We start from the raw sequence: 24,698 nt of genomic DNA, 5'->3' as shown, positions 1-24,698 counted from the left end.
TGAAGCTTGAAGACGATTGAATAACAATGTAGCTTACAAGGGGTGACAATGTGATTGTGAAAGCCTTGTGGATCACACCCCCTTTATCCAGTATATGGATGAATGAGTAGAAAAATTGGGACAAAAAACTAAAGGAAATATAGGGTGGGGGAGCAATTTGGTTGTTCTTTTCTTACCCTTATTTTTTTATTCTTATTTTCACTTTTTCTGGCACAAGGGTAAGGTTCAAAAAATAGATCAGGGTGATGAATGAACAACTATATGATGGTAATGTGCACAACTGATTTTATACTTTGGATGAGTGTATAGCGTGTGAATAAATCTTAATAAAAATTTTTTTTTCGGGGCTGGAGATTGGCAACCCACACTCTAGACAAACCCTTTGTGTCTTTTTTTTTTTTTGCTGTGGTTACATGCTTAAGTTTGAAAAACAATGCTGTGGGCCTTTAGGAACAAGGATTTACACGTGGGAGGTGCATTTTAAGAAGGTCAGTCTGGCAGTTTACATAAAATGTATTCAGTGCAGGGGGGCAGGGCATTGGGCTCCTGGAGAAGATAAAAGCAGTTAGGGGCCCTGGCAATAATCCACATGGAGGGGAGCATGCTGGTGAGGAGGGAATGGAAAAATGCAGGGGGTAGACAGGAGCAAGATGGAGAAAGAAGAGACTGAAACACCCTTCTCGTGCCAGATCTCAGGGAAGCAGAGCCTACGACGGAGATTTGGGACCCCATGACTTGAGGGCTCTCCAGAGGAAGAGAGGGAGGGAGGAAGGCAGAATAGGACAGGAGAAGGAACTGAGCAAGGAGGTGGTCTCGGCTGGACACAAGCCTCCACTTGACCCCATAGGGAGCCCTGGAGCTCAAATCACACCTTGGAGTTCACCCTCCTTGAAGCCAAGGGGCCACTTCAATAGTGTTGGCTATTTATGACCCAGTGGAAGGGATCTGGGCAGCTCTCCAGCAGAGCCTATGACACACCCCTGACCAGTGCCTTCAAACACCCTGCAGACCCAGGGTCAAGAAAAAAATGGGTGTCAGTGGTTGATGGAGGGAGCATTATGGGTGTTAGAAGGAGAAAAGTAATCAACTCACAGAAGAGGCTGCCTCTCTGAGGATCTGCTGGGTTTGATTGTATGGTTTTCCTTTGGTGGTTTTCCTAAGCAACATTTATTAGAAAATATGACAAAAGCCTGGGGAATGAAAAGAGGAAGAGATGACCAATGCTAATGTTTTGAGGAAGATAAAGGTATCGTTGACAGAAATGGACCAGCCCGAATCTTCTTTGGTTTCTCAGATGCTCCATAGAGCCATTGCTGACCAGCCAAGGCCCTTCCTGGGGACCCAACCCCATAGAACAGTCTACCTTTCTCTCCCAACAACTCCGTCAATGGCCATCCCAATAGAATGCTGGCAAATCCCATCTCTTCCCATCACAAATCTCAAATATCTTCTTTGGGAAAGGGTGAGCAACTTGTTCACATCTGCAAAAACCTCTGCTTGCTAGAGGATTTCTAAGGAATCATCCAAATGAAAGCACTAAGAAGAAAGAACCATTTCACCAGGGGTGGGCTTCTGATTCCCCCACCAATACCTTCAACCATTCATCCACTCATCCAGGCAAACCCTTTTTGGTTCAGAACTGGTCAGATGTGAAACCATGAGGGCATGGAAGGTTGTCTCAGGGGACGGAAGGCAAGGTACGCAACCTGGAGTGGGCAGGCCGGGCTCCAATCCTCCTGCTTGGTGGTGCAGGCACAATAATGGCATGGCTCGTGGCACAGCAGGTCTCTGCTTCCTGGACATTATGCTCCCTGCAGGAATCCTTCTTCGACATCCTCTGCAAGACTGATCACTGGTTGGTGGTCAATAAAAAGAGATCCCATCATCATCTAACTAGCCCCTGAGGGGTTTTGTTAACATTATTAATTGCTACCCACTATTGCAAAACAACATTACCGTTTGTTGCATAAATGCTGCTTTATAACCCTTGATTTCCATTTTATATTTTTAGCTTGTTTCTCAAGCCCTTTTTCTATGGATTCAACTTACAAGAGCTACCATCAACGGAAAACAACCAACACATACAAATAAAGACAAATAAATAATTCAGAATCCAGATGTCATTTATCGTCCAACCCCAGCTGAGTCCCACTTTTCTGCTAAATAAGCCTCTCGGCCTGTTCCAGAGATGTAAACAAAAATGAATAAGTCATGATTCTCATCTCATCTGTCCTCCCTCTCATGAAACCAGAGTCCCTTTTCACTTTTCATCAACCCTCAGTAAAACAATATTCCCACCGGTAGCTCACTTTTTCTTCAGCCTCCACCGACGGGAGCGGCCCAGCTATAGTCATCAACCTCCGCTGAGGAACGCAGGGTCCCAGATACGGCTGGTCCACCTTTCCCTGCCTGCTTTCTTTATGTGTTACTTCGTGAAAACTCTAACAGATGGGCCTGCGGAGGGACGTTTCAGGACAGGCTCTTGGTGAATAACTGCCAAGTGGCTGTGGAAATCTCAGGGGCCAGGGACCCAGGAGGCTCCATGGATTTCCTTCCACATCCACTCAAGCCCAGGGCTGGCCGCTCAGTTGCTATAGCCACCGCTTCAGACCTCAGTTCTCCTGGAAAGAGGAAAAGGTCCTGCACTTGGCCCTTTCCTGGAACCACAACTCTAGGCGTTCCCCTCACCCTTAAAAATCCTTCCAGACATTCCACTAACACTGCTTCCAGTAACTTTCCTCCATGAACCACCCATGTGTTTTGTATTTCCTGGGACTTAACACATAGAAACATCCCCAGGTGACTGTTCAAACGCTGATGCATCCACCCTGTGATGAATTTAACTCCGAAGACAGCTCTATTACGCCATCCATCTTGCCACTTCTATTTTTCCTTTCTGCTCCAAGTAGAATAAAATTCTAATATTACACACACACAGAAGAATCTGTAGGACGTAAACCACAGCTACTGCAGCGCCTGATGCATAAACACCAGGTGCTCTCAGAACATACAACGTGCTATGATAATAATGGCTTCCTCCATGCCAGGTACAAACAAAAACTTAGCCTTTTTCTTCTCATTGCAACTATACTCTGAAACAGTCAACCATTCCCATGGTTTTGTCTCCCACTTGCAATCAGATTCCCAAAGCTACACCCTCAGCCCAAATCTCACCCATGCCCCAGCACCATGCCCAGTAGTCTTCTCCACTTGGACATGCCCCCTACCACACACCCAACACGGGATTCCAAAATTGTATCTCTCTCTCCCCCCATCACTCCTTATTCTGTATTTCTCACGTCATCTAGTGGGGTCAACATGCATGGAATTATTCAGGTATGGCTCTGGATGTGTCCACATGCTTCTGTCTCCACTACCGCCATAATCAGCCTCCAAGTCTTAGAGATTTTCTCCCTGCTGGTATTTCATCATGGTCCCCAGCCCCAGGGCTATTACATTGGAGGTAGCCATGGCACTGGTCTCCTAATCATCTGCCTCGGTCCAGCCCCCCCACCCAGAGCACCCTCCACGCTGCCATACTGGATTTTCCAACCTGTATCCCACCCCACATGCCCCTTGCACAGTGTGGTGTCAATGTCTCTCCCACAAGACTTGAGTCTCTGCAGAGCAGGACTTTATAACCACCTCCACCAACAGGACAAGGCCAAAGTTGCCCCACGTGATTTCCCAGGGAAGGCCATAAAAAGTCATACAGCATTCACCTGTAAGGTTCTCACTACCTCTCAGGACTTCCCCTTTGGAACCCAGGCACATCCTATTGAGAAATCCCTGGACCTTGGTAAGGTCCAGCGAAGAGCCAGCATCAACGGCCAGCCAGGGGAGCAAGGAGTCTTCAAATGAGTCCAGCTCCCAGCCATCCAGTCACCCCAGGCCACCGAGTCTTCACACTGAAGCCAGATATAGCAAAGCAGAGCTAAGCAGCCCGTTCTTCCCCCATCCAAATCCCTGACCCACAGAATTTGTAAGCATAACAAGTGAGGTACTTGGTTCCTGGCCATGGGATCTGGAACATAATTCCCTGGCAGAACCCCCTTCACCATCTTCTTGTCCTTGCCAGGAAAACGCTTCAGCTTGGCTGCCCAGACTACCACCTACCACAATGGCCTCTCCTGCCCTAACTCTTGTGGAAACTCACCTCTCCCCTTGTTGTCCTCCTCACTTGAGCCTACCTCTGCCTGTAAGCCTCCCCTTCTGTCCTTCCACCCGCAGAGGAGAGCCAGTGTGCACACACTGCCTTGGGGAGAAGGTCCACTCCCTCCCAGGGCTCCTCTCTACCATTTAAGTCTGTGCATCATGGCACAGGTACTGAGCTTGTTTACTTGCCTTACCAAGTCTGTCTACTTCTTCCAGACTCGTAGCCCCCAGGGGATGGGGGCAGTGTCTGGTTTGTCTACACCACTTTGGCAATGAACAGATGCATGAGTGCACACTAAGTTCCATGCTTCACACTGCAATTACTACGCAGTCTTCAGATGCCACCTCAGGTCGCCTTCTTGATGTTGGGCCAGCAGCATCTACAGGGTGGGAGGGTTTTCCTCCTGGACTCTGGGGTCAGCTTCCCCTGCACTCCCTTCTGCCCCCCCAAGGCTGCCCCTGCCTGCATTTGGGACCCTGCCTAGGACCCTCTGGCCACTGTAGCATGAGGGAGGAGCCCTCTACTGATGGCAATAGTGGATGAGGAGTCAGTGGTCAGACGCCCAAGCATCTCCAAGCCACAGGATGACAATGCGGAAGCGTGCTCTACGTTCTCCCAGGGGCTCCATGGGACTGAGCCCACAGCAGCCACCTGCTGACCACACCTTCTTTCCTGCCTCGCTCCCCCACCCCTATCGGGGCTCCCTGGATCACCTCCAAAAGGAAGGGTGGGGAATCCATTTGTAGATTCCGGGACCCAGTGTCAGTCCTTGGCAAGAACGCTGACCTGCCCACTGAGAGGCTGGTGGTCTGAGGCAACTTCAGTGACCTCTCTGAGCCTCAGTTTATTCTCCTTGAAACTGAAAATTTAACATTGGACCTGCAGCACGGTATGGTGCAAAGAGATAGGCAATGGATGTTCTTCAAAGTGTGTATTAGGGCCTGGCTCATTGTCTGCCCTCTGCAAACAGCAGCTAAAGAAATCCACATCCTGGGCTGCACCCCCCCGGCACAGGGTTCCGGGCTTGGCCACTGCAGCTTCTGCACCCACACAGGCCCAACCGGTGGGCAGCTTGCTCCACAGCGGTGAGTTCCAGTGGGTGGCACAGCCTCAAGAGAAGTCTGAGAGGCCAGTGGGCAGAGCTCACTGGGAGGGCTTCCAGCAGAGGCAGGAGACAGTGACAAAAGCAGAGACCCAAGTCCTGGAGATGTGGCTCCCTTGGGCCAAGGCTCAGGGGTGCCTGGGGCCCAGCCAGAGAGGATGAGAGAGGTAAGGGGGTCAGCTGAGGCCCCACAAGTGCCCCCCAACCATCACCGGACCCATATTGAGAGGCAGCACCCGACTGCTGAGTGACTGGCTAAGGAAACTGTGCCTGTGCATCCACCTCCCCCCAGGTAACCATCCATGCCCATCTCCCCTGCTTCGGCTGCTCCAGCTCTTATTACTTCTTTGGCAGTTGTCTCCTGCACACTGGATGGACTGAGCCTTTTGCAGCTGCAGTCCCATCAGGCCTACAGGTGACAATATTTGTCAGTGGAGAGCTTTGGAAGGCCAGCCAGAGTGAAAGGGGGATCAGCTCTGAGGTCCATGTGCTGATGCTGCCACTGGCTAGGTTTAGGGCCTTGGACTAAGCCCTGACTGCTGGGGCCTGCCTCACTGTCTCTAAAGGAGGGGCTGTCGGAGGACCCCCATGTGGTAGATGTCAAGCTGAGCCCCCCAGGCCCTCTCTGGAGCAGCTCATTCCCCCAACTGACAGCTGGGTCCCTTCTTTTGCTGCAGGGAGGCCGCCTTGCCTACAGGTCCAATGACTGGTCTAGGATTGGAGGGGACTCTTGCCTCCATTTTGGACCACACTGCAGGGTCATTGCAGCTCCAGAGATCCACAAGGGTCGCTGGGGCCACTCCCCCTGCCCATCTGGCCTTAGAACTGTACATTTCAAACCTAATAAATCCCTTTTATAAATGCCAATCCATTTCTGGTATATTGCATTTTGGCAGCTTTCACAAACTGGAACAGAGAATAAGGATAGTCAACCTTGATCTTTCTCACTATACTAATTAGGATTAGATTTGGTCACATCTATCAAATGAACCCAGAACAACATGAACAAAATAGAATTTTATTTCTCACCTAAAAGAAGTCTGTGTGGAAGCAATCCAGAGCTGTTACAGCAGCTCTGTGAAATCATAAGGAACCAAGCCCTTCTGGCCCTCCACTCTACCATCCCGGCCCACATCTGCCTGGTCCAAAGGGGCAGCCAAAGCACCAGCCATAACATCTGCATTTCAGGTAGGAGGAAGGAGAAAAGGTTCAAGACAGACTCAGTCTCCTTAATTTTAGGAGGTTCCACAAAACACCTCCACTTATATCTCAGCGACCAGAAGAGTCCCAAGAAACAGCGAGGAGTAGGAGAAGCTAAGAACTGTGGTCTTCGGACTGGGTGGCCATAGGTAGATTCTGTCACTAGAGCAGGAGGAAGAAGGGTATTGACAGCAACTTGCCGACTCTGTAGGAAGATGGGACTTAGGACAAGATGCGGAAAGGACTGTTACCCTCATCCCAGAGGGCAGTTGGATGAGATTCTCTATTGTTGATGGGATAAGAAGCAGAGGGGTAATTATTTATCAAAAGCTACCAAAGTAACCACTAGAATTAAAACCAGAATTAGGCAAGAGTCTAACTTGTAATGAGCTTTCACAGGAGTGGAGTCTGGGCATCAATGGAAATTGTCTAACGTTGAGAAATCAAGTAACTGAATTATAAGCATGTTATCTAGAATTACAGTGGCAACTATCCAAAGAACAACAACAACAAAAATAGAAACAGATTTCTATTTTTTGTGTTTGTCTCCGTGAATTGGGTTGGAGAGGGGAAGAGAGGGACAGGACAAGAGGCACTTCTTTGCGTTATAAACCCTCTATACTTATTGATTGTGGTCCATGTGCCTGTTCTTTGGCTTACATTTTTAAATTACATTAAAGGCCACCCCTGCTTCCATTTGGAGTGGGAGACAGAAGAGTCAGCAGGGGGAGAAGGGAGAAAACCCCCATGGCCAGCGGCCCACAGCTGCCCTTTGCCCCTAGGAGGCCAGGCGCCCCGAGGACTACGGAGGGCGAGAAGGGGGAACATTCCCCTCTTCAGGGCCCCTCAGTGACCCCATGGAGATGAGTCCTCCTGAGCTGAGTGTCCCTCCCGGGGCCCCTGGAGGCGGGACGGAGACCAGGCTGGCAGGGTTTGGCGTAGCTCAGCCCAGACCCTTCTCCCTGCTGGGAAGAAGCAGAGCTGCCTCCGTAAGGGGTAACATCTTCTCAGCAACTTTGCCCCGACCTGTGGACTCCTGGCTGACAAGAACTGGCTTCCCAAGGGACTCAGCCATTGATCTGAGCAACTCCTTCCACCTAGTCATCCATTCTGCCCCATGTCAAATGTCCGTCCATGGCCAGGAGACCACCCCTGGGCCAAGAGGTCAGTCATTTGGCCAAAATGCTAACACAGAAGCTTTTTTTTTTTTTTTTTTTTTTTTGAGACAGCACCACTCAAAGACATGAAAGAATCCCAAACAATACAGGCTCTGGGCTTTGGGAAGGCTTTCCCACAGATGTTTCTAAACCATCCTCTTGGGGAAACAAGAAGAGCCCCTCTGTGTGGCCACCTGTAAAGACAAAAAGAGATATTCTTAGATATTTTTAAAAGATTTTAGAATGTTTGGTCCAGGGAAGGAGGCATTTGTCTCGTGATGTGAAAACCCGTGGCCGTCCTGGGGTCACTAAGCTGGTCCAAGAAGCCCCTTCAGATCCCGTTTCTAAGGCAGGCACAGACGCAGCTCTTTTCAAAGCCGAGACCGCCCTCGTGCGGCTGCTTCTTTGAATAGCAATTTTCAAAGAGCAAAGATCTGACAAACCCGGACAGCTGGAAAATGGAAAAAGTAGGCTCAGTCAAGCACGGAACTAAATTGTTATGTTAGAATAATGAGAAAAGTAAGACTTTCAGTGGTGCACTGAGAGAAGGAAGGGGAGCATTATCACCAGAGGCTAGTACTTCAAGTACTTTCTGCCCCTCACAGCAGGCATCTTGACCCCCAATTTTGAGTACTTCTATTCGCTGGTCCACAGCAGGGGTTCTCAAAGTGTGATCCTTGGACCAGCAGCCCTGGCACCCCCTGGGAAATGCAGAGTCTGGCCTCAGTCCAGTCCTACAGAATCAGAAACTGCAAAGGCAGAGCTCTGGAATCTGTGACAACTCATCTTCCAGAGGATTCCGCGACTCCCCTGAAGTTCAAGAACCACTGCTCAGTTTTAAGCCCCAGATGCAGCTGGGTTCATAACTGACTATCCTGAAACAGAGACCAGAAAAGCAGGCAATGACCCTCCAAGGGACCAAGAAACCCCCCGAAACGTGCACCAGGGCTTTCGATGTATATCTTTGTCTTCTTGTGCACTGTCTTGGGCTGCAGACCCTGAGACAATAATCGAAGTGCAGGCAGTTTATTTGGGAGGTGAGCTCTGTTGGGTGTGGGGAAGTGAGACTAGGAAGGGAATGGGCCCAGGAGCTGTGGGCAACTGGGGTACAATCCTTGGAACCCTCAGAGTTGTCCCCCCGAGGGGCAAGGAAGCCGGGCTCTCTATCCTCTAGCTCCTATCTGCCACTGGGTGAAGACAGCCCTTGGGGTTTTCCCTCCCAGGTGTTTCTGAACTGCCCTGGGTGAGGACCTATCTGTGTCCTCTCCCACAGGTTCCAGGGGGATTGTCAGTCAAGCTGCCACACCAAGAGGTGGGAGGCACGGGCCAGCATCAGGCCAACCCAACTCTCTCCCAGGGATCTCAATCTTGCGTGGAGAATCCCATGGCAGAAAATGGGTCACAGCTCTGTCCATCCAATGCAGCACCTCGAAGCACCCACCGCGCGGTTCTAGTTCCCCAGGTCCCAGGTGTCGCCTAGCCCACGCCCACTATTGACTCTGCAACCAAACTGCCATCTTCCGATAAACGCATTTTGGCTGAAGTTGGCCAGAATTGGTTTCTGTTACTTGCCTCTGAGATTTCTGCAGCCACTTAGAAAATTATTCACCAAGAGTCTTTCCTGAAACCTCAGTTAATCTCCATGGTCAGTTCTAGCCATGCACCATGGCATAATGATAGTTTCTTACCCTAGATTGCTGGGAAAGAGGATCTGATGGCTCTGCTGGGGAGATGTCCACCGATCACCCAATTAGTACTGACCCCAAGAACATTCCCAGACAAAGGGCATCACCATAGGCTGGGCAAACACTCCAAATGGTGCCTCCTAATCACACTGCCATTAACTCCGATGGAATCTCACCCCCATTTCACCAAGGACATAACTAAAGGACAGAGAAGGCAGAGTAGCAGAACCAGGACTCCATGAAACAGCGTCTGACCCCATAGGATGTGCTTCTCCCATGGCCCAGGATCTCCCCAAAATTGGGTCCCCAAGTGGCCCCCCACCCCCATCCCAGAAATGTAACCCCAGCTTGCCCTGATGCAGTAACAGCTGGGAGGAGCCTGCTAAGACAGGGACTCCTCTTTATTCCATCTGTCCACTCAGTACAAGAGATTCTCAGCTATTTCCTGAAATCTCAACCCAGAAACAAACAAATGGAGAAAAGAAAAGAAAACAAAAGCTGGTTTTGGTGGAAATGCATTAGAGGCACAACAATCAATCATCACTGTGGGTTACGTGACCACATCATGCAGCCTCTCATGGCAAACAACCGCTGGGCGATACCACACTGGAGAGAGCGCCCGTGGATGGGGGTGCAGAGCAGTCTGTGTTTGCAGACTTAAATATCCTTAAGCCAGGCTGTCTTCAGAGCTGAAGAGTGCAGATCTGACCAGATGCACCCTTCCTCCCTGGACAGCCTCCAGGCTGCACATGGGGCCGCTGGCTCCCTGCCTGCTTAAGCTGGGCTCCATTTTCCAGAAGGTGCCGGAGAGATTTGGTGCTAAATCCTACTAATTTGTCGATACGCTTGTCACAAGTTTAAAAGCAATTCACTGAAAGGCTTCTTGGCAATGGAGGAAGTTGCATTAATGCAAAATATCAAAGCACGCTTCTGCTTTGGGAATGTCTTCTGGGTGCTCGCTTTGTGCCCAGCCTCATAAGAAGCCTTTCCACTCATTGTTTCATTCACTCCGGACATCGGCCTGAAGAGACAGCTGTGATTATTTTCCCCATTCTAGATAAGCAGCTGAGCCTCAGGGAGGCTCACTCACTTGCCAGTCATCTACCAGTTTACAAACCATACTAATTAAGTTAAAGGTAACATAAAGCCCAACTTTAAATAGCATGGAAATAAAATTGATTTACTAACTGTTGAAACTGTGAAGTCCAGTCTTCAGAGCTGATTTGTTTCAGGGTCTCCATGCGGTTGTCAGGGCCAATTTCTTCCCACAAGGGGCCTCCCTCATTGTGGCAATCTGGCTGCAGCAGTACCATCCACACACCATGCATCCAGCTGGAGAGAGAAAAACCACTTTTTCCCCAAATCCCCAAGCAAACACCTTCTCCAGCCTCCATGGCCCTAACTGGATCTCCCACCACCCCTGAACTGTGCTTAGGGCACACAATGCCAGGACCGAGGGCCTTAGAGCCAGGGCTGTCTCTAACCTCCCCATTCTCAAGCACAGCAAGGGGAATAAAAAACAGGGGAGTGGGTGTTGGGGAGAGATCACCACAACCAGAATGTTGAAGAACAATGATTCAAACCCTGGCCTTTCTGGCTCCGAAGCCTGTTCTTTCTAACAAAGCCCCCCTCCTGTGGGTCCGGTGCAATTTTCCACGCTGGAGACACAAACCTGAAAAGTTCCTGTCCTCTCATACTCCTGCCAATCTCTGCTGCCTCTCAGGCTAAAGCCCCAGGGTTTTATGAGGCCTTGGAAGTGGACAAACACTCTTCTAGACAGCTTTTCTACATTTGAGTCAGCTCAGTGACTCCAGGCTGATAATTTAATTTCTGTCGCAGTCCCTCGGTTATAAAATTGGGAACAACGACACCTGTTCCAAAAGCTTATGAGAAGGAAATGAAACGGCTTTATATAGGAAATCTTAGGAAACTTAAAGTAGTGTAACATCCTACAGGCAATAAGTCAAATTCCCTGTTCATTCCATTGATGCTGCGATTTGGATTTGTATACAGTGAATCCTAATTTCATTACCCTGGGCTTTCTAAAGACATTTCAGTGTGAATACTGCTCCAAAGATGCTTTTGTTGATACAATCAAATGCAGGGGGTTCTCTGCCTGATGTATTCAAATGATCAATTCCTGACATAGCGGGGCTTCAAAGAGAGAAATAGTTTATTGTTAAGTGCAAAGCAAATCAGATGGCCTTGCCGAAAAATCTGTCTCCCAAAACTGCAGTAATTCTGATAGTTTTACAGTATCAAAGACGGGCAGCTAATACCAAAGCCAGACAAAGATACTACAAGAAAAGAAAATTACAGACCAATCTCTTTAATGAATATAGATGCAAAAATCCTCCTCAAAGTACTTGCAAATCCAATCCAACAACACATTAAAAGAATTATGCACCATGACCAAGTGCGTTTTATTCCAGATATGCAAGGGTGGTTCAACACAAGAAAATCAATTAATGTAATATATCATATCAATAATTCAAAGGGGAGAAATCTCATAATCATCTTGATTGATGCAGAAAAGACATTTGACAAAATTCAGCATCCTTTCTTGATGAAAACACTTCACAGGAGAGGAATAGAAGAAAACTTCCTCAACATGATAAAGGGAATATATGAAAAGCCCACAGCTAACATCATACTCAATGGTGAAAGACTGAAAGCTTTCCCTCTAAGATCAGGAAGAAGACAAGTATGCCCACTGTAACCACTGTTATTCAACACTGCGCTGGAAGTTCTAGCTAGAGCAGTTAGTCAAGAAAAAGAAATATAAGCTATCCAAATTGTAAAAGAAGAATTAAAATTTTCACTGTTTGCAGGTGACATAATCCTATATATAGAAAATCTGAAAAATCTACAGTAAAGCTACTAGAGATAATAAACAAGTACAGCAAAGTGGCAGGACACAAGATCAACACACAAAAATCAGTAGTGCTTCTATACACTAAGTAATAAGCAATGTAAGGAGGAAATCAAGAAAAAAATTCCATTTATAATAGAAACCAAAAGAATCAAATATTTAGGAATAAATTTAACCAAAGACATAAAAGACCCATACACAGAAAATAAAAAAACATTGCTGAAAGAAATCAAGGAAGACTTAAATAAATTGAAGGACAAACCATGTTCATGGATTGGAAGACTGAATATAGTTAAGATGTCAATTCTACCCAAATTGACTTATAGATTCAATGAAATACCAATCAAAATCCCAACAACTTACTTTGTGGAAATATAAAAAACAATAATCAAATTGATTTGGAAGGGCAGGTGCCATGAATTGCTAAAAATATCTTGAGAAAGGTGGGAGATCTCACACTACCTGACTTAAATGTATATTACAAAGCTACAGTGCTCAAAACAGCATGGTACTGGCATAAAGATAGATATACTGATGAACAGAATTGAATTTTGAGTTCAGAAAGAGACCCTTGCATCTATAAACAATTGATTTCTGATAAGGTGGCCAAGTCCACTTAACTGGGATGGAACAGCCTCTTCAACAAATGGTGCTCAGAGAACTGAATATCCATATCCAAAAAATGAAAGAGGACCCTTATATCATACCTTATACAAAAATTAACTCAAAATGGATCAAAGACCTAAACTTTAGCACTAAGACCATAAGACTTTTAGAAGAAAATGTAGGGCAATATCTTAAAGATCTTATGATAGGAGGTGGTTTCCTAAACCTTACACCCAAAGTGAGAACCATGAAAGAAGAAATAGATAAATGGGATCTCCTCAAAATTAAACACTTCTGTACATCAAAAGACTTAATCAGAAAAATAAAAAGGCAGCCTACGCAATGAGAGACACTATTTGAAAACCACATATCAGATAAGGGTTTAATATCCAGAAAATATACAGATCCTACAACTCAACAACAAAAAGACAAACAACTTAATTAAAAATAGGTAAAAGACATGGATGCTTTTCCAAGGAGGAAATACAAATGGCTCAAAAGCATATGAAAAGGTGCTCAACTTCACTAACTCGACTTCAGTAGATTAGGGAAATGCAAATCAAAACTACAATGAGATATAATCTCACACCTACTAAAATGGCCATTATCAAAAAAAAAAAAAAAAAAACAGAAAACTACAAGTGCTGGAGAGGATGTGGAGGAAGAGGTACACTTATTCACTGTTGGTGGGAATGTAGAATGGTGCAACTGCTCTGGAAGGCAGTTTGGTGGTTCCTCGGGAAGCTAAGTATAGAATTGCTATAAGATCCAGCAATGCCATTACTAAGTATATACTCAGAAAACCTGAAAGCAGAGACACGAACAGACATTTGCACACCAATGTTTACAGTGGCATTATCCACAATTGCCAATAGATGGAAATAGCCCAAATGTCCATTAATAGACGAGTGGATAAACAAAACTACAAACCTACAATGGAATACTATGCAGCTGTAAGACGGAATAAGGCCATGATGCATTCAACAATGTGGATGAACCCTGAGAACATTATGTTGAGCAAAATAAGCCAGAAGCAAAAGGACAAATACTGTGTGGTCTCACTAATATGAACTAACTATAATGAGCAAACTCTGAGAGTTAAAGTTAAGAACACAGGTTTTCAGGAGATAGAAAGAGGGTAGAGATTGGGCATTTGATGCTTAGGAGTACAGAATGTTAAACAAGATTTATTATAAAGATTCAGAAATGAATAGCACAATACTGTGATGGTAGCACAATATTGTAAGTATAATGAACAAAGCTGAGTGTGAGTATGGTTGAAAGAGGAAGGCTAGAGGCATGTATGTCACCAGAAAGCAAGCTAGAGAATAAAAACCGGGACCAGATAACTTAGCAAAACCTGGAGTAGACCATGATGGTGATTAAACGTACAAATATAAGACAGTCTTTACATGAGCAAAAACAAATTTATGTCACCATTGCAAGGTGTTAAAAATGGGATGCCATATGGAAAAAATACAATTAATGCAAACTAAAGTCTGTAGTTAACAGTAACATTGTAGTGAACTTTCATTAATTGTAACAAAGGCAGTATACTAAAGCTAAATATCAATAAAAGGGGGATATAAGGGAAAGATATAGGATTTTTTTTTCTTTTTCTTTTTCTCTCTTTTTTTTTTCCTTCTTTTTTTGCAGAAGAAATGGAAATGTTCTCATCTAGATTGCGGTGGTGAATGCATAACTATGTGATTACACCAAGAGCCACTAATTGTACACTTCGGGTGGATTGTATAGGGTGTGAACAAAACTGCTTAAAAAATAAACAGAAAGATACAAGTGCTGGAGAGGATGCGGAGAGAGAGATTTCCCTATTCACTGTTGGTAGGGAAGTAGAATGATGCAGCCCCTTTGGTGGTGGTTCCACAGGAGGCTAAGTATAAAGGTTCTCACATGATCCTGGTACATACTTGGGAAGAACTGAAAGCAGGGACATGAATAGACATTTGCACACCAATGTTTATGGTGGTATTATTGACAATTACCAGTTGGATGGAGGCAGCCCCAGGGAATATCGACTGATGAGCGGAAGGGCAAACTGTGGTGCATACATATGATGGAATATTGCGTGGCTACAGAAAGGAATGAAGTCATGAGACATGCAACATGGTGAATGAACCTGAGCAAAATAAGCCAGAAACAAAAGGACAAACATTGTATGGTCTCACTAATATAAACTAACAGTAATGAGCAAACTCTGAGAACTAAATTAGAGAGCATAGGTTATCCAGGGATAGAACAGGGGCAGAGATTGGGCAATTGATTAAGGAGTACAGAATGTTAATAAGGCTCATTGTAAAGGTTCCTAGATTGTACGCTCTTACAGCAGTCACATTTATTCCTCAGTTTTAACTGCTATCTCTAAATTCTGAGATGCTGTGCTCTTTCTGCATAACCTGGTAGTTCCCTGAAACTTTGGGTATCTGTATAACACCTGAGACTCAGATCTCGAGTTCTGAAGCCCTGAAAGTCAGCATTACTCCATAAAGCAACTGTTAAAGAAGCTGAAAAAGAGATCAGACTTCAATTAGAGATATGAATGAAGCTGATCTGGTTAGGACTAAGGTAAATCAGAATACAGGGTAAAGGATGATATCATCTGTATTTTAAAACTTCAACTTCTGTGTGAGACCAAAGGAAGAGATGCTTACTTTGTCCAAAATTTAAATTTTCTGTAGCACACTATAGAATTTAACCTGTCTGTTCAGTTTATTGAAACAACCTAATTACATGGAAACTAGAATAGGGTATGAAATCTTGTTATTCTGTACAAGTTATTGTAATACCCTGATACACTCCAGAATATTTGGGGCAGAAAATAAAAAAGTATTTGCAAAGTCCCTTAAGGGACTGGAGAAAAAATATGAAACTATTAAACTTCCACACTTGGGGAAATCCTAATATTCTCTCAAGCATTAGGGACTCCCAATTAAATAAGTCAAGTCCTCAATCTTGAGGCTTCCCTTTTGAAACTTATTTCTGTAACAGCAAAGCTAAGCCTATTTATAATGATGCCTGTGAGTCACACCCAGAAAACCTCTTTTGTTGCTCATATGTGGCTTCTCTCTCTAAACCAAAATCTGCAAATAAATTTACTAGCCTCCCCACTACATGGGACATGACTCCCAGGGGTTTAAGTCTCCCTGGCAACATGAGACATGACCCCCAGGGAACAGCCTGGCCCTGGTATCACGAGATTGACAATGCCTTCTTGACCAAAAGGGGAAAGAGAAATGCAACAAAATAAAGTTTCAGTGGCTAAGAGATTTCAAATAGAATCAAGAGGTCATTATGGAGCTTACTCTTACGCAAGCTTCAGCCAGATATTTCAATTTGCCACAGTATATCAAGCTCCAACCAACAGTATTCCTGAAAACCCTAAAGAATACCCTGGGCTCTATCTAAGACTCTATAAAAGTTTTACCTATTAAGTTTATTTTCTCAGAAACTTAAAGCCTCCAGGTAGCTCCTAAGCCAGATAAGCCCTGAGACCCAGAGGTACAAGTTTCAGTCCTCTACCCCATAATGTTGACACACCCTTTTCAGCATGCAGAAGTTAGAATGGTCATTGCCCAGATATCCCTGAAGATTGAGAGAATGATCAAATGAGAGGGAGGAGGTGTTAGATCCTAGGGGCTAGGATTTAACAAATGACTATGACTACTGCTTCATTATATAGATATTTCTTTTTAGTTTCTAGTGTATTAGAATAGCCAAAAGGAAATACTTGAAATTGTTAGATTGTAATCCAGTAGACTTGATCTTTGATAATGATTGTATAATGATATAGCTTTCATCTTGTGACTTTGTAATTGTGACTGGCACTCCCTTTATCCAGTGTATGGGTAGATGAGTAATAAAAATAAAGACATGCATGAAAAAATAATAATAATAATAGGTCAGGAATATGGGGGAAAAACACCTCTACATAAACTACGGAAAATAGTTAATAGTACTACTTTAATAATCTTTCATCAATTGTAACAAAAGTAACTAATGTTAAAAAAAATAGAACCACAAAAAAAGTGCTATCATCAACTGTAACAAATTTTCCTCACCAGTGCAAGTGTTGGTGGTGGGGAGGTGTATAGGAATCCTGTATTTTATGCATGATTTTTCTGTAAACCCACAACTTCTCTAATAAAAAATTTAAACAAAAAAAGATGGGCAGGTTTTAGGATAATGAGTACAATGGCTCAGGATGACAAAGTTAGAGATGATCTGATTATTGAGCATGCGCAGATTGATTACATGCTTAGTCACAGAACGTATATAAGAAAATGGCAGCCTTAATAGGATGATGGGCATAATTTTTAGTATTATAATGAGGCACAGGTCACTTATTGGTTAAAGTTTAAGCTACCACACGTTTGTCAGGCAGCCCAATTTTGGTTAGATCCAGCTTTGTCTAGTAAGATAGTTTAGGAATTGGGGTGGGTTAGTTCTGGGCTGATTCAAGTTCCTTCATTAATAAACATTAGGGTCTGTCTTTTGTGATTATAAGACTTCCAAGTTTAAAAACAGGATAAGGGGGTACAAGTGAGGCCAGTCACAAGGTTTTTACAATCACAAGATAAATATTATATAGTTATATAATCATTATCAAAGATGGAGGCAGCTGCGGTACGGTTCAGTAATTTTAAGTATTTCCTTCTGGTTATTCCACTGTAAGAAAAAGTATCTACATGATGATTTAGTAATCATAATCATTTGTTAATTCCTAATTTCTCGGTTACATCGTCAGCCTCCAATTTATTTCTTTATAATCCAACGTTTTCACCTACTATGCTAAATAGCCCACCTAGTTTCTAAAGTTGTCCTGAAATCTGAGAGCAAGGGAATAGAAGCAACGTCTTGGCCGAAGACACCAAGAAGGTACCAGTTGGATGTATACACACCCTAAAGACGCCCCAACTTCATGGAACCTTGCCATGTCCAGAGGGCTCCCTCAGCTTTGCAAGGAATTAATCAGCCTTTCAAGGGCCAGGGAAGAGAGCTGAGAATCTTGTGTCTTTTATTTATGCTTTAGAGGTCCTCCGAGTCTACACAATAAAGGATAACATTGTGTTCAGCCTGTCGCTATTAACATCCAGCAAAAATTCAGCCCAGGTTCCAGATGCACCCAAATGCAGCTAGTTTGGGTGCTGGAGAAGAGAATCACAATACCAAGCTGAAAGGCAAGTGCTAGAGCCTAACTACAGTGTCAGGCGAATGCAGGGAAAACGGGAGGTTTTCCTAGGAGCCCTTCCATTCACAGGACACAAGAAGGTGCGCTGCATCGTTTACTTCCCAGCCTCATTCACACCTCCATGCCGCCCTCAACACTTGGGTTGCTTCCAGTTAGGTTTCCCACTTAACTAAAACTGGCGTTCCTCTGTGCATCCGTTTCAGGATGCCATCTCAAGTGGCTTAAACTATCAAGGAGTTCTCACGGGCGCCGTCTGAGGGAAGGCCTCAGTTGGGTCTCTGTCTGCTGCTGGTTTCCCGTGATGGCATCAAGTCATGAAGTTGCGGATCTTTTAACCGCAATCACTGCAAGCGCAGGTTAACAAGGTACATGCGAGCACTCACCTGCCAACGCCCTGCTCAGCCCCCACCCTTTGGTCCAGCGACCTCCAAGCGGCCGGGGGAGGGCGACCCTGCCCCCAGAGGCGGGATCTGGGCCTTTAATCCAATCAGATAGCTTTTCTCCAGTTGGGCCGGGTTCCGTGGTCCGGCTGGACCAATGAAAACTCGAGTACCATCTAACCGGCTCTTCTGGGACAGCCCCTGTCCGGAAGTCACCGCCTCTTTCGAGCCACACTTGGGCGGGGCTAGCCTTCCCCTCTGCCGTGCCACTGGTTGACCGAGCTGCCGGTCACAGGGCGGGTTGGCAGGGGTGGCGTCTGGAGTGTAGTGCGCTTGCGCGGGGCCCGGCGGGCCTTGCGCGGGAATTCGCGGCGCGTCGGGGGTGTCCAGGTGCCTGGTTGCGGCAGTTTTATTCTAGTGTCGGAGTACCGGGCCCGGCAGATTCTAGGGGAGAAAGAGGCGGAAAGCGCCTGCTGGAGGTGAGTTGTGGGAGAGCGGGGCCTCTGTTGGCCCAGGCCGTGACCTTCAAAGAGTGGACCCTCCTCCTCCCCCTGTCCCTAACCCTGCCCTGACCCGGGACGCCGACCCCCGGCCCCGCGCCGACCGGGGACCCCGCCCTCGAAGGCAGGTCTCCGCACCCACGCCTGGCCATTCGGGGACACCCAGGGCGAGCGGAGGGAGTCCCCAGACCCGGAGCGGGACGTCGGGGAGCCCCACGCCCTCCTCCCCTTGCCAGGTATCAGCCACGCGGGTCTCGTCCTTCCCCCCATATCACTGCAGTTCTGCATGAGACAGGACACAGCTCCGGTTTAAAAACCAGACCCCCAGTGCGCTTGCAGAAGCGGCCGTGCACCGGAGCAGCTCTTGGCCGGGAGAAGGCCGGCCGCACGCGTTTCTGTGTATTTGATTGAAAAGAGCTCATCCCCGAAATGAGGCCTGTGGCGGCGCGGCATCATCTCAGTATGGACCCTAGAGTAAAGGAGGCGCACGTCTACAGCCTCTCGTTTATTCCCCTTCGTTTCATAATCTTATTTTCTCTTTCTGGTGGGAAGTTGGGTTATTTGGGAATGCCAGCTAGAGAGAAACGTGGGCTTCCAGAAGGGAATGTTCAAACCAGCAGTCCTGGAACTGTGCTGTGGTAGATAAATTCAACCTGAACTAAAAAGCACAGTGGACCTTCAAGTAAAAGACAGCAGGGTCTTGGCAAAATTTTCAAGGCCCTCGCAGATTCTTACAGATGATAATTCAGGTGTGTACATAGGGTTGGGACCTTGACCCAGCCCAAATGTCCCTTTTCTCGCTGGTGGCATTGTTGTCCCTGTGTGGTGGCAACTAAATGAGGCCACGTGTGTCAAGGTCTTAGCCTAGTGCCTGGCACAGGGTAAGTGTTTATCAGGTTTAACTTGGTGGTCTGGGAAGGAGTGGGAAGGAGTGGAAAGACCAGCCTGATGGGCCATTTCTAGAACCAACTATTCAGGATTCAGTAGAGTCAGCCGCCACCCCCTTTCCCAGCCCATGCCTCTTTCCAAACCCTATGTGGGGTCTTTTATCTGTTTCATAAACTGGTATTTTTTTTAAAGTTATTTGATATTTAAACACCTCTACAATTAGCAATGTTGTTGTGTGTTGCTTGGATTTTTTAAGTGAAATATTTTAATCATACAAAAAGGAACAAAGAACTATAAACAGTAGTACTTCTGCCATGAAAGAAGCAGATGTTAATGTTTCTTTATGCTTTCAGACTTTTTTTTAAAAAGGAAATGTGACATTTCAGGTGCAGTTGAATTTCTTTTCGTTCCTCCCTAGGCGGATCTAGAACGTCTTCAATTCCAGCTGTCTTTTGACTGTGGCTCCACAGGACTAATCTGGTGGGTATCAAAGCTCATAGAAGCGGGGTGTCCTCCCTTCTTATCCCCAGTCAGCCTAGAGGTCTGCTTCTACAGCTGACGGTGGGTGTTATAGCCACTGTTTTGTATTGTCCTCATGGCCTTTGTTCCCTTAGCCTCTTAAGAAACCTGCCTTTTCTGCACCCTCCCTGGCCCTGTAGGGTGAGCTTGTGATAGTTTTCTTAGACTCCCATGTGCCAGTTGATTGTCTGGCCTCTCTTTATTGAGCCACTGCTCACGTCAGCATGGTCCTCTATCATTTCCTAGAGTAAATACTGTCCCCACTTCCCTAGGGGCAGTCATACCTGTCCTAAGCTTCCAGGCCTTCCAAAATCAGAAGTGCTATAGTTTATAAAATGGGGTGTTTAAAACTCATAGAGATAGCTACCATTTCCTAGTTATGTAATTACCAGGCTTTTTTACTTGATGGACAGTATCTCATTTAATTCTCAATACATCTGTGCCGTGAGTGGTGATATCCCCATCTAAAAAAGAGCAATCCAAGGCTTAGTAAGATTAGGCATTGGTCGGAATTAGAGCCTAGGTCCATCTCTCTGCAGTATATATACTCTTGCCTTTATGTTCCATGGGCATGTACTTGTTTTGCCACCCATGAAAAAGGAGGATGATCCCATTGTCAGGGCAGAATGAGCTCTGGTGTTTACACAGCTTCTCTTCAACCTTACTGTCCTGCAGCCCCCGGCCTCCTGAGGGGAAGAAACCACCAAGATGGCATTGGTGGATTTCAAGACCTACGTGGATCAGGCATGCAGGGCTGCCGAGGAGTTTGTCAACATCTACTACACCACCATGGACAAGCGGCGGCGTCTGCTGCCCCGGCTGTACATGGGCACTGCCACGCTGGTGTGGAACGGAAACGCCATTTCCGGACAGGACTCCCTGAGCGAGTTTTTTGAAATGTTGCCTTCCAGTGAGTTCCAAGTCAACGTGGTAGACTGTCAGCCTGTCCCCGATGAGGCCACACCAAGCCAGACCACGGTCCTCGTTGTGATCTGTGGGACGGTGAAGTTCGAGGGCAACAAACAACGGGAGTTCAACCAGAACTTCATCCTGACCGCCCAGGCCTCATCCAGCAACATGGTGTGGAAGATTGCGAGTGACTGCTTCCGCTTTCAGGACTGGGCCAGCTAGTGGGGGCAGGGGAAGCCTCCCCGCATCAGCCCCGCAGCGTGGAGAAGCGTTGGGAGCACGGGCTCGTTTCTGCTGTTGCAAAGATGCTGCAGGTGACAGTATCCTGAGGCTGAGAACTCTGTGTTAGCTCAAATTCTAGGAGCCCCTTTTCTGAACATATCCTAATTTGTCAGAGTTGCCTTTGAAATTAGGGAAGTTTTGTATTTTTTTACTTGCCCCACAGAGACTCTGGTTCTGGAAATTCCAACTAAACAGCAATACAGATGTTGCTTTTTCTGCCTTGTTCAGTGTGTTTGATTCGATTTCAAGGCAGGAAGCACAGTGGGAATCTCCTGCAGAGCTGGGAGGCCCAGGCGAAGCCCCCACCCCATAACAGGTGCACACAGCCCTCTGCACACTGGAGTCCCTTAAGGTGCTTTGAAAATTGACCTGTGCCCAGCCAGGCCCCAGACCAACTACACCAGAATCTGAGGGCGGGACTTGGCACCAACATTTCTGGGAAGCACTCAAGGTGCCCCAGTGTGTAGCTCACTTCAGCGTCCACCAGGATCACCCAGCAGAGAAGACCAGGCCCAACCTTAGCACCTTTGCTGAGATTTCAATGATGAGAACAGGTAAAATACTAAAAGAGTTCACTAAAAACTGCTTGTAAATGAGGCAGCGATATTAATTACTGTCCTCTAAAGAGAAAGACTAAAAACCTCCTTTAAGAAAGAAGCAGAGGTTGGGGTGGGGCTGTCAGAATTAGAAGCTATTTTTATTGACCCTAAAGATCAACTCTGTTTTACAAGCTTGCATAATGTGGGCCCTAACTGAATTTCTCCCATGTAAGCAAATAGAAAACTCTTTATATGGTTGCATTGTTCTTTCACCAACAGAAGAGATCTGCTGACCATGCAGCTTCCCCAGGTACATTTTCTTTGACACCAGTGCTAGTTTGTGATAGGGTTGTGGGTTAGGATAGTGGAACAGGGGAAGATTGGAGAAGGAAAAGGATTCTAATGGGTCCTGCAGCACAGCCAGCCAGTTGCCTCCCAGAACCCCTCTTCTTTGCTAGTCACCGAGGCCCAGTGTTAGCAGGACAAGGACTCCCCAGCTCATCTTACAGTGTGGCGTACGACTTAGTTCTGGCCAGTGAAGCAGGAGCAGAAGGGCTGTACTTGAGGACCCCTGGCTCCAGCTCAGTCTTAGATCTTGAGGACAGCTCGCTCTACCCAACAGGCGGGATGGTGTTGCGCTGGAAGGAGCCAGCCCCCTGGTGACTGTGTGGAACTGCTAAAATAGCCCTACTCTGCCTACCCCCAGACTTCCTTTGAATGAGACAGAAATAAATCCTATCTTCTTTAAGCTATGGTTGTTTGGGGGTTTGTGTGACGTGTAACTGAACCTAATCCTAAGTGGGGGAAAAGTCTTTACAACAGGGTGGAACTTTGGGTTTATTGGAGGGGCATAGTACCCCGGCAACCTGGACACCTGAGCAAGACTTGGTGGTAGTCCCACCTGAGTTTGGGCTGCCCCCTGGAGCAAGGGGAGATCAGCTGTCTGGTTCCTTATCCCTACCTTGTCAGAGCCCCCACAGCCCGTCTACCTTATTTCAGTTTAGCACAGGACTTTGCGCACATGCTCACAGGCACACACCCTTCAGGTATAGCTGCCGGCTTCTGCATCCTTCTCTGAGAGCCTGGCTGGGGTTGAGGGGCTGTTCCTCAGTGACAGTGAGCCACTGCCTGTGCAGTCACTGGGCCCTGGGTTCAGTGTCCTCTGCAGGACCAGGGCCAAGCAGTCTTGCTTTTGCTGACTCTAAGTAATAAATGTATCCATCTGAACATGCTGTCTCCTTAATGGCCAGATCTGGGAGTGGGACAAGCCAGCCTGGCAGCTGCCACCACACTACAACTTAGGGACTGCTTGTCGGCTTAACATTCCTTCTTATTTAAACAACTTCTGCAAGTCAGTAGCAACAACGGCTGACAGCACACTGTAAAAAATGGGAAGGAATATAAAAATTTTAGGTTTATAAACTTTTAAAATGATACTCAAATCTAACCGATTTAAGAAAAATGATTTTAGGAATTGCAATAGGTTTGTCCCCGAAATCCACTCTTAACAGTCTCGGTTTTAAACCTGCTTCTAGGTCAGGTGGGCCTCAGGAAGTCTGATGACCTCAGCATCAGCCCATTGTCTTGGTCCAGTGGAGGTATCCACTGATGTGAGAATAATCCAATCAGGCCCCAATCCAGTGCAGAGGGAGTCTAAAAGCCCAATCGAAGGCCCTGAGGTCTCCCTACAGGAAGGGAAACGCCCAAAGGGGGATTGTGGAAGGAGCTGGCACAGCCCCCCATGGCCAGCAGGGACAGAAAAAGAGCTGACGGTTTGGCCTGATGTCTGGGAGAGCTGGGAGATCCCTTTAATTGTGTGGGTCCTTGGGCTGTCCCTCACTCCCCAGGGTTCTGTCCAATGGACTCTTATCCTGGCTGCTGTCAAACGTTAGCGGGGGACAGCAGTGGCTCCACAGGACTTACCTGGTGGGAACTGCATGTTATGCAATACCCCAAATCATTTCCACTTTGCTTTTTACATAATAATTTGGTATGGGGATATCTGTTTTTAAACTTGCCGGGGTCCACAGGTATGTGCTTCCTTTGAAAACATTCATCTATCTGAATTCTCTCATAAACCCTCCAATCAGTGAATTGGAACTTTTTTCTGGTTTCCTGGCTGGAGAGCAATTAACCCTTTGGAAATGATCCTATTTCAGTCACTTGCTGTTCTTCCCTTCTTGGAAAGATGCTGCTGGAAGGGGTCTGTGGCTATTTTTCCTGCAAGACCCTATAATGTTTCCACTTCCTTGAATTGCAGATATTCTGAATGAAAACCATCATCTATTCTGAAGCTGAATTTTGATCTTTTTCTGGTTACCTCTCCTCTTAAGTACTGCAACCAGACTTTTCACTCTCCAACTCCAGCTAATTCAAAACGTCTCCATCAAAAGACAGGCCCGTTGTGTCTTATGCTGAAGGAGAGAAAGCAGAGCCCTGGGTGTCATCAAATCAGAAAATGTCCCCGATCACTTGAGCAGTGTGTGGCTGGGAGCTCCTGGGTGTGGGAGGGGAACTGAAGTAGACTCAGCTGTGTTCCTTGCCCTCCACAGGTCCATGATGTAATCAGGAAGCCAGATTTTGAAATGGCAATTTAAGTAGTAACCCTGTCTGGCAAGTTTCAAAATCACATGTGAAGAGTGGCTGAACCAGACATTATAGACTTGTACAAACGGTGTTAAAACGGATATTCAGCTG

At 46.4% G+C, this 24,698-nt stretch overlaps 1 protein-coding gene and 1 long non-coding RNA gene across 3 annotated transcripts; one reads left to right on the top strand and one right to left on the bottom strand.

The window, feature by feature from the left end:
- Nucleotides 1-6,260: 6,260 nt before the first annotated feature.
- Nucleotides 6,261-18,454, bottom strand: LOC119515541. The gene is made up of 3 exons (XR_005213084.1): nt 18,368-18,454; nt 10,489-10,632; nt 6,261-7,809 (listed from the first exon to the last, which is right to left on the bottom strand). It is a non-coding gene; the product is annotated as an uncharacterized LOC119515541 (long non-coding RNA).
- A 234-nt stretch (nt 18,455-18,688) lies between these two features.
- NXT1 (nuclear transport factor 2 like export factor 1) lies at nt 18,689-21,685 on the top strand. Of its 2 annotated transcripts, none has more exons than XM_037811507.1 (3): nt 18,689-18,843; nt 20,171-20,232; nt 20,947-21,685. In XM_037811507.1, exon 3 carries the CDS (start codon nt 20,980-20,982, stop codon nt 21,400-21,402), a length of 423 nt encoding a protein of 140 aa, XP_037667435.1. In that variant the 5' UTR covers nt 18,689-18,843; nt 20,171-20,232; nt 20,947-20,979; the 3' UTR covers nt 21,403-21,685. The 2 variants fall into 2 exon arrangements, with proteins under 2 accessions (XP_037667435.1, XP_037667436.1); XM_037811508.1 differs by lacking the exon at nt 18,689-18,843 and adding an exon at nt 18,850-19,613.
- Nucleotides 21,686-24,698: the final 3,013 nt, after the last annotated feature.

This window comes from Choloepus didactylus, chromosome 19, assembly GCF_015220235.1.
Source record: "Choloepus didactylus isolate mChoDid1 chromosome 19, mChoDid1.pri, whole genome shotgun sequence".
Taxonomy (NCBI): Eukaryota; Metazoa; Chordata; class Mammalia; order Pilosa; family Megalonychidae; genus Choloepus; species Choloepus didactylus.
Note: the sequence above shows the minus strand (reverse complement) of the source record. Positions and strands in the feature narration are given on the sequence as shown.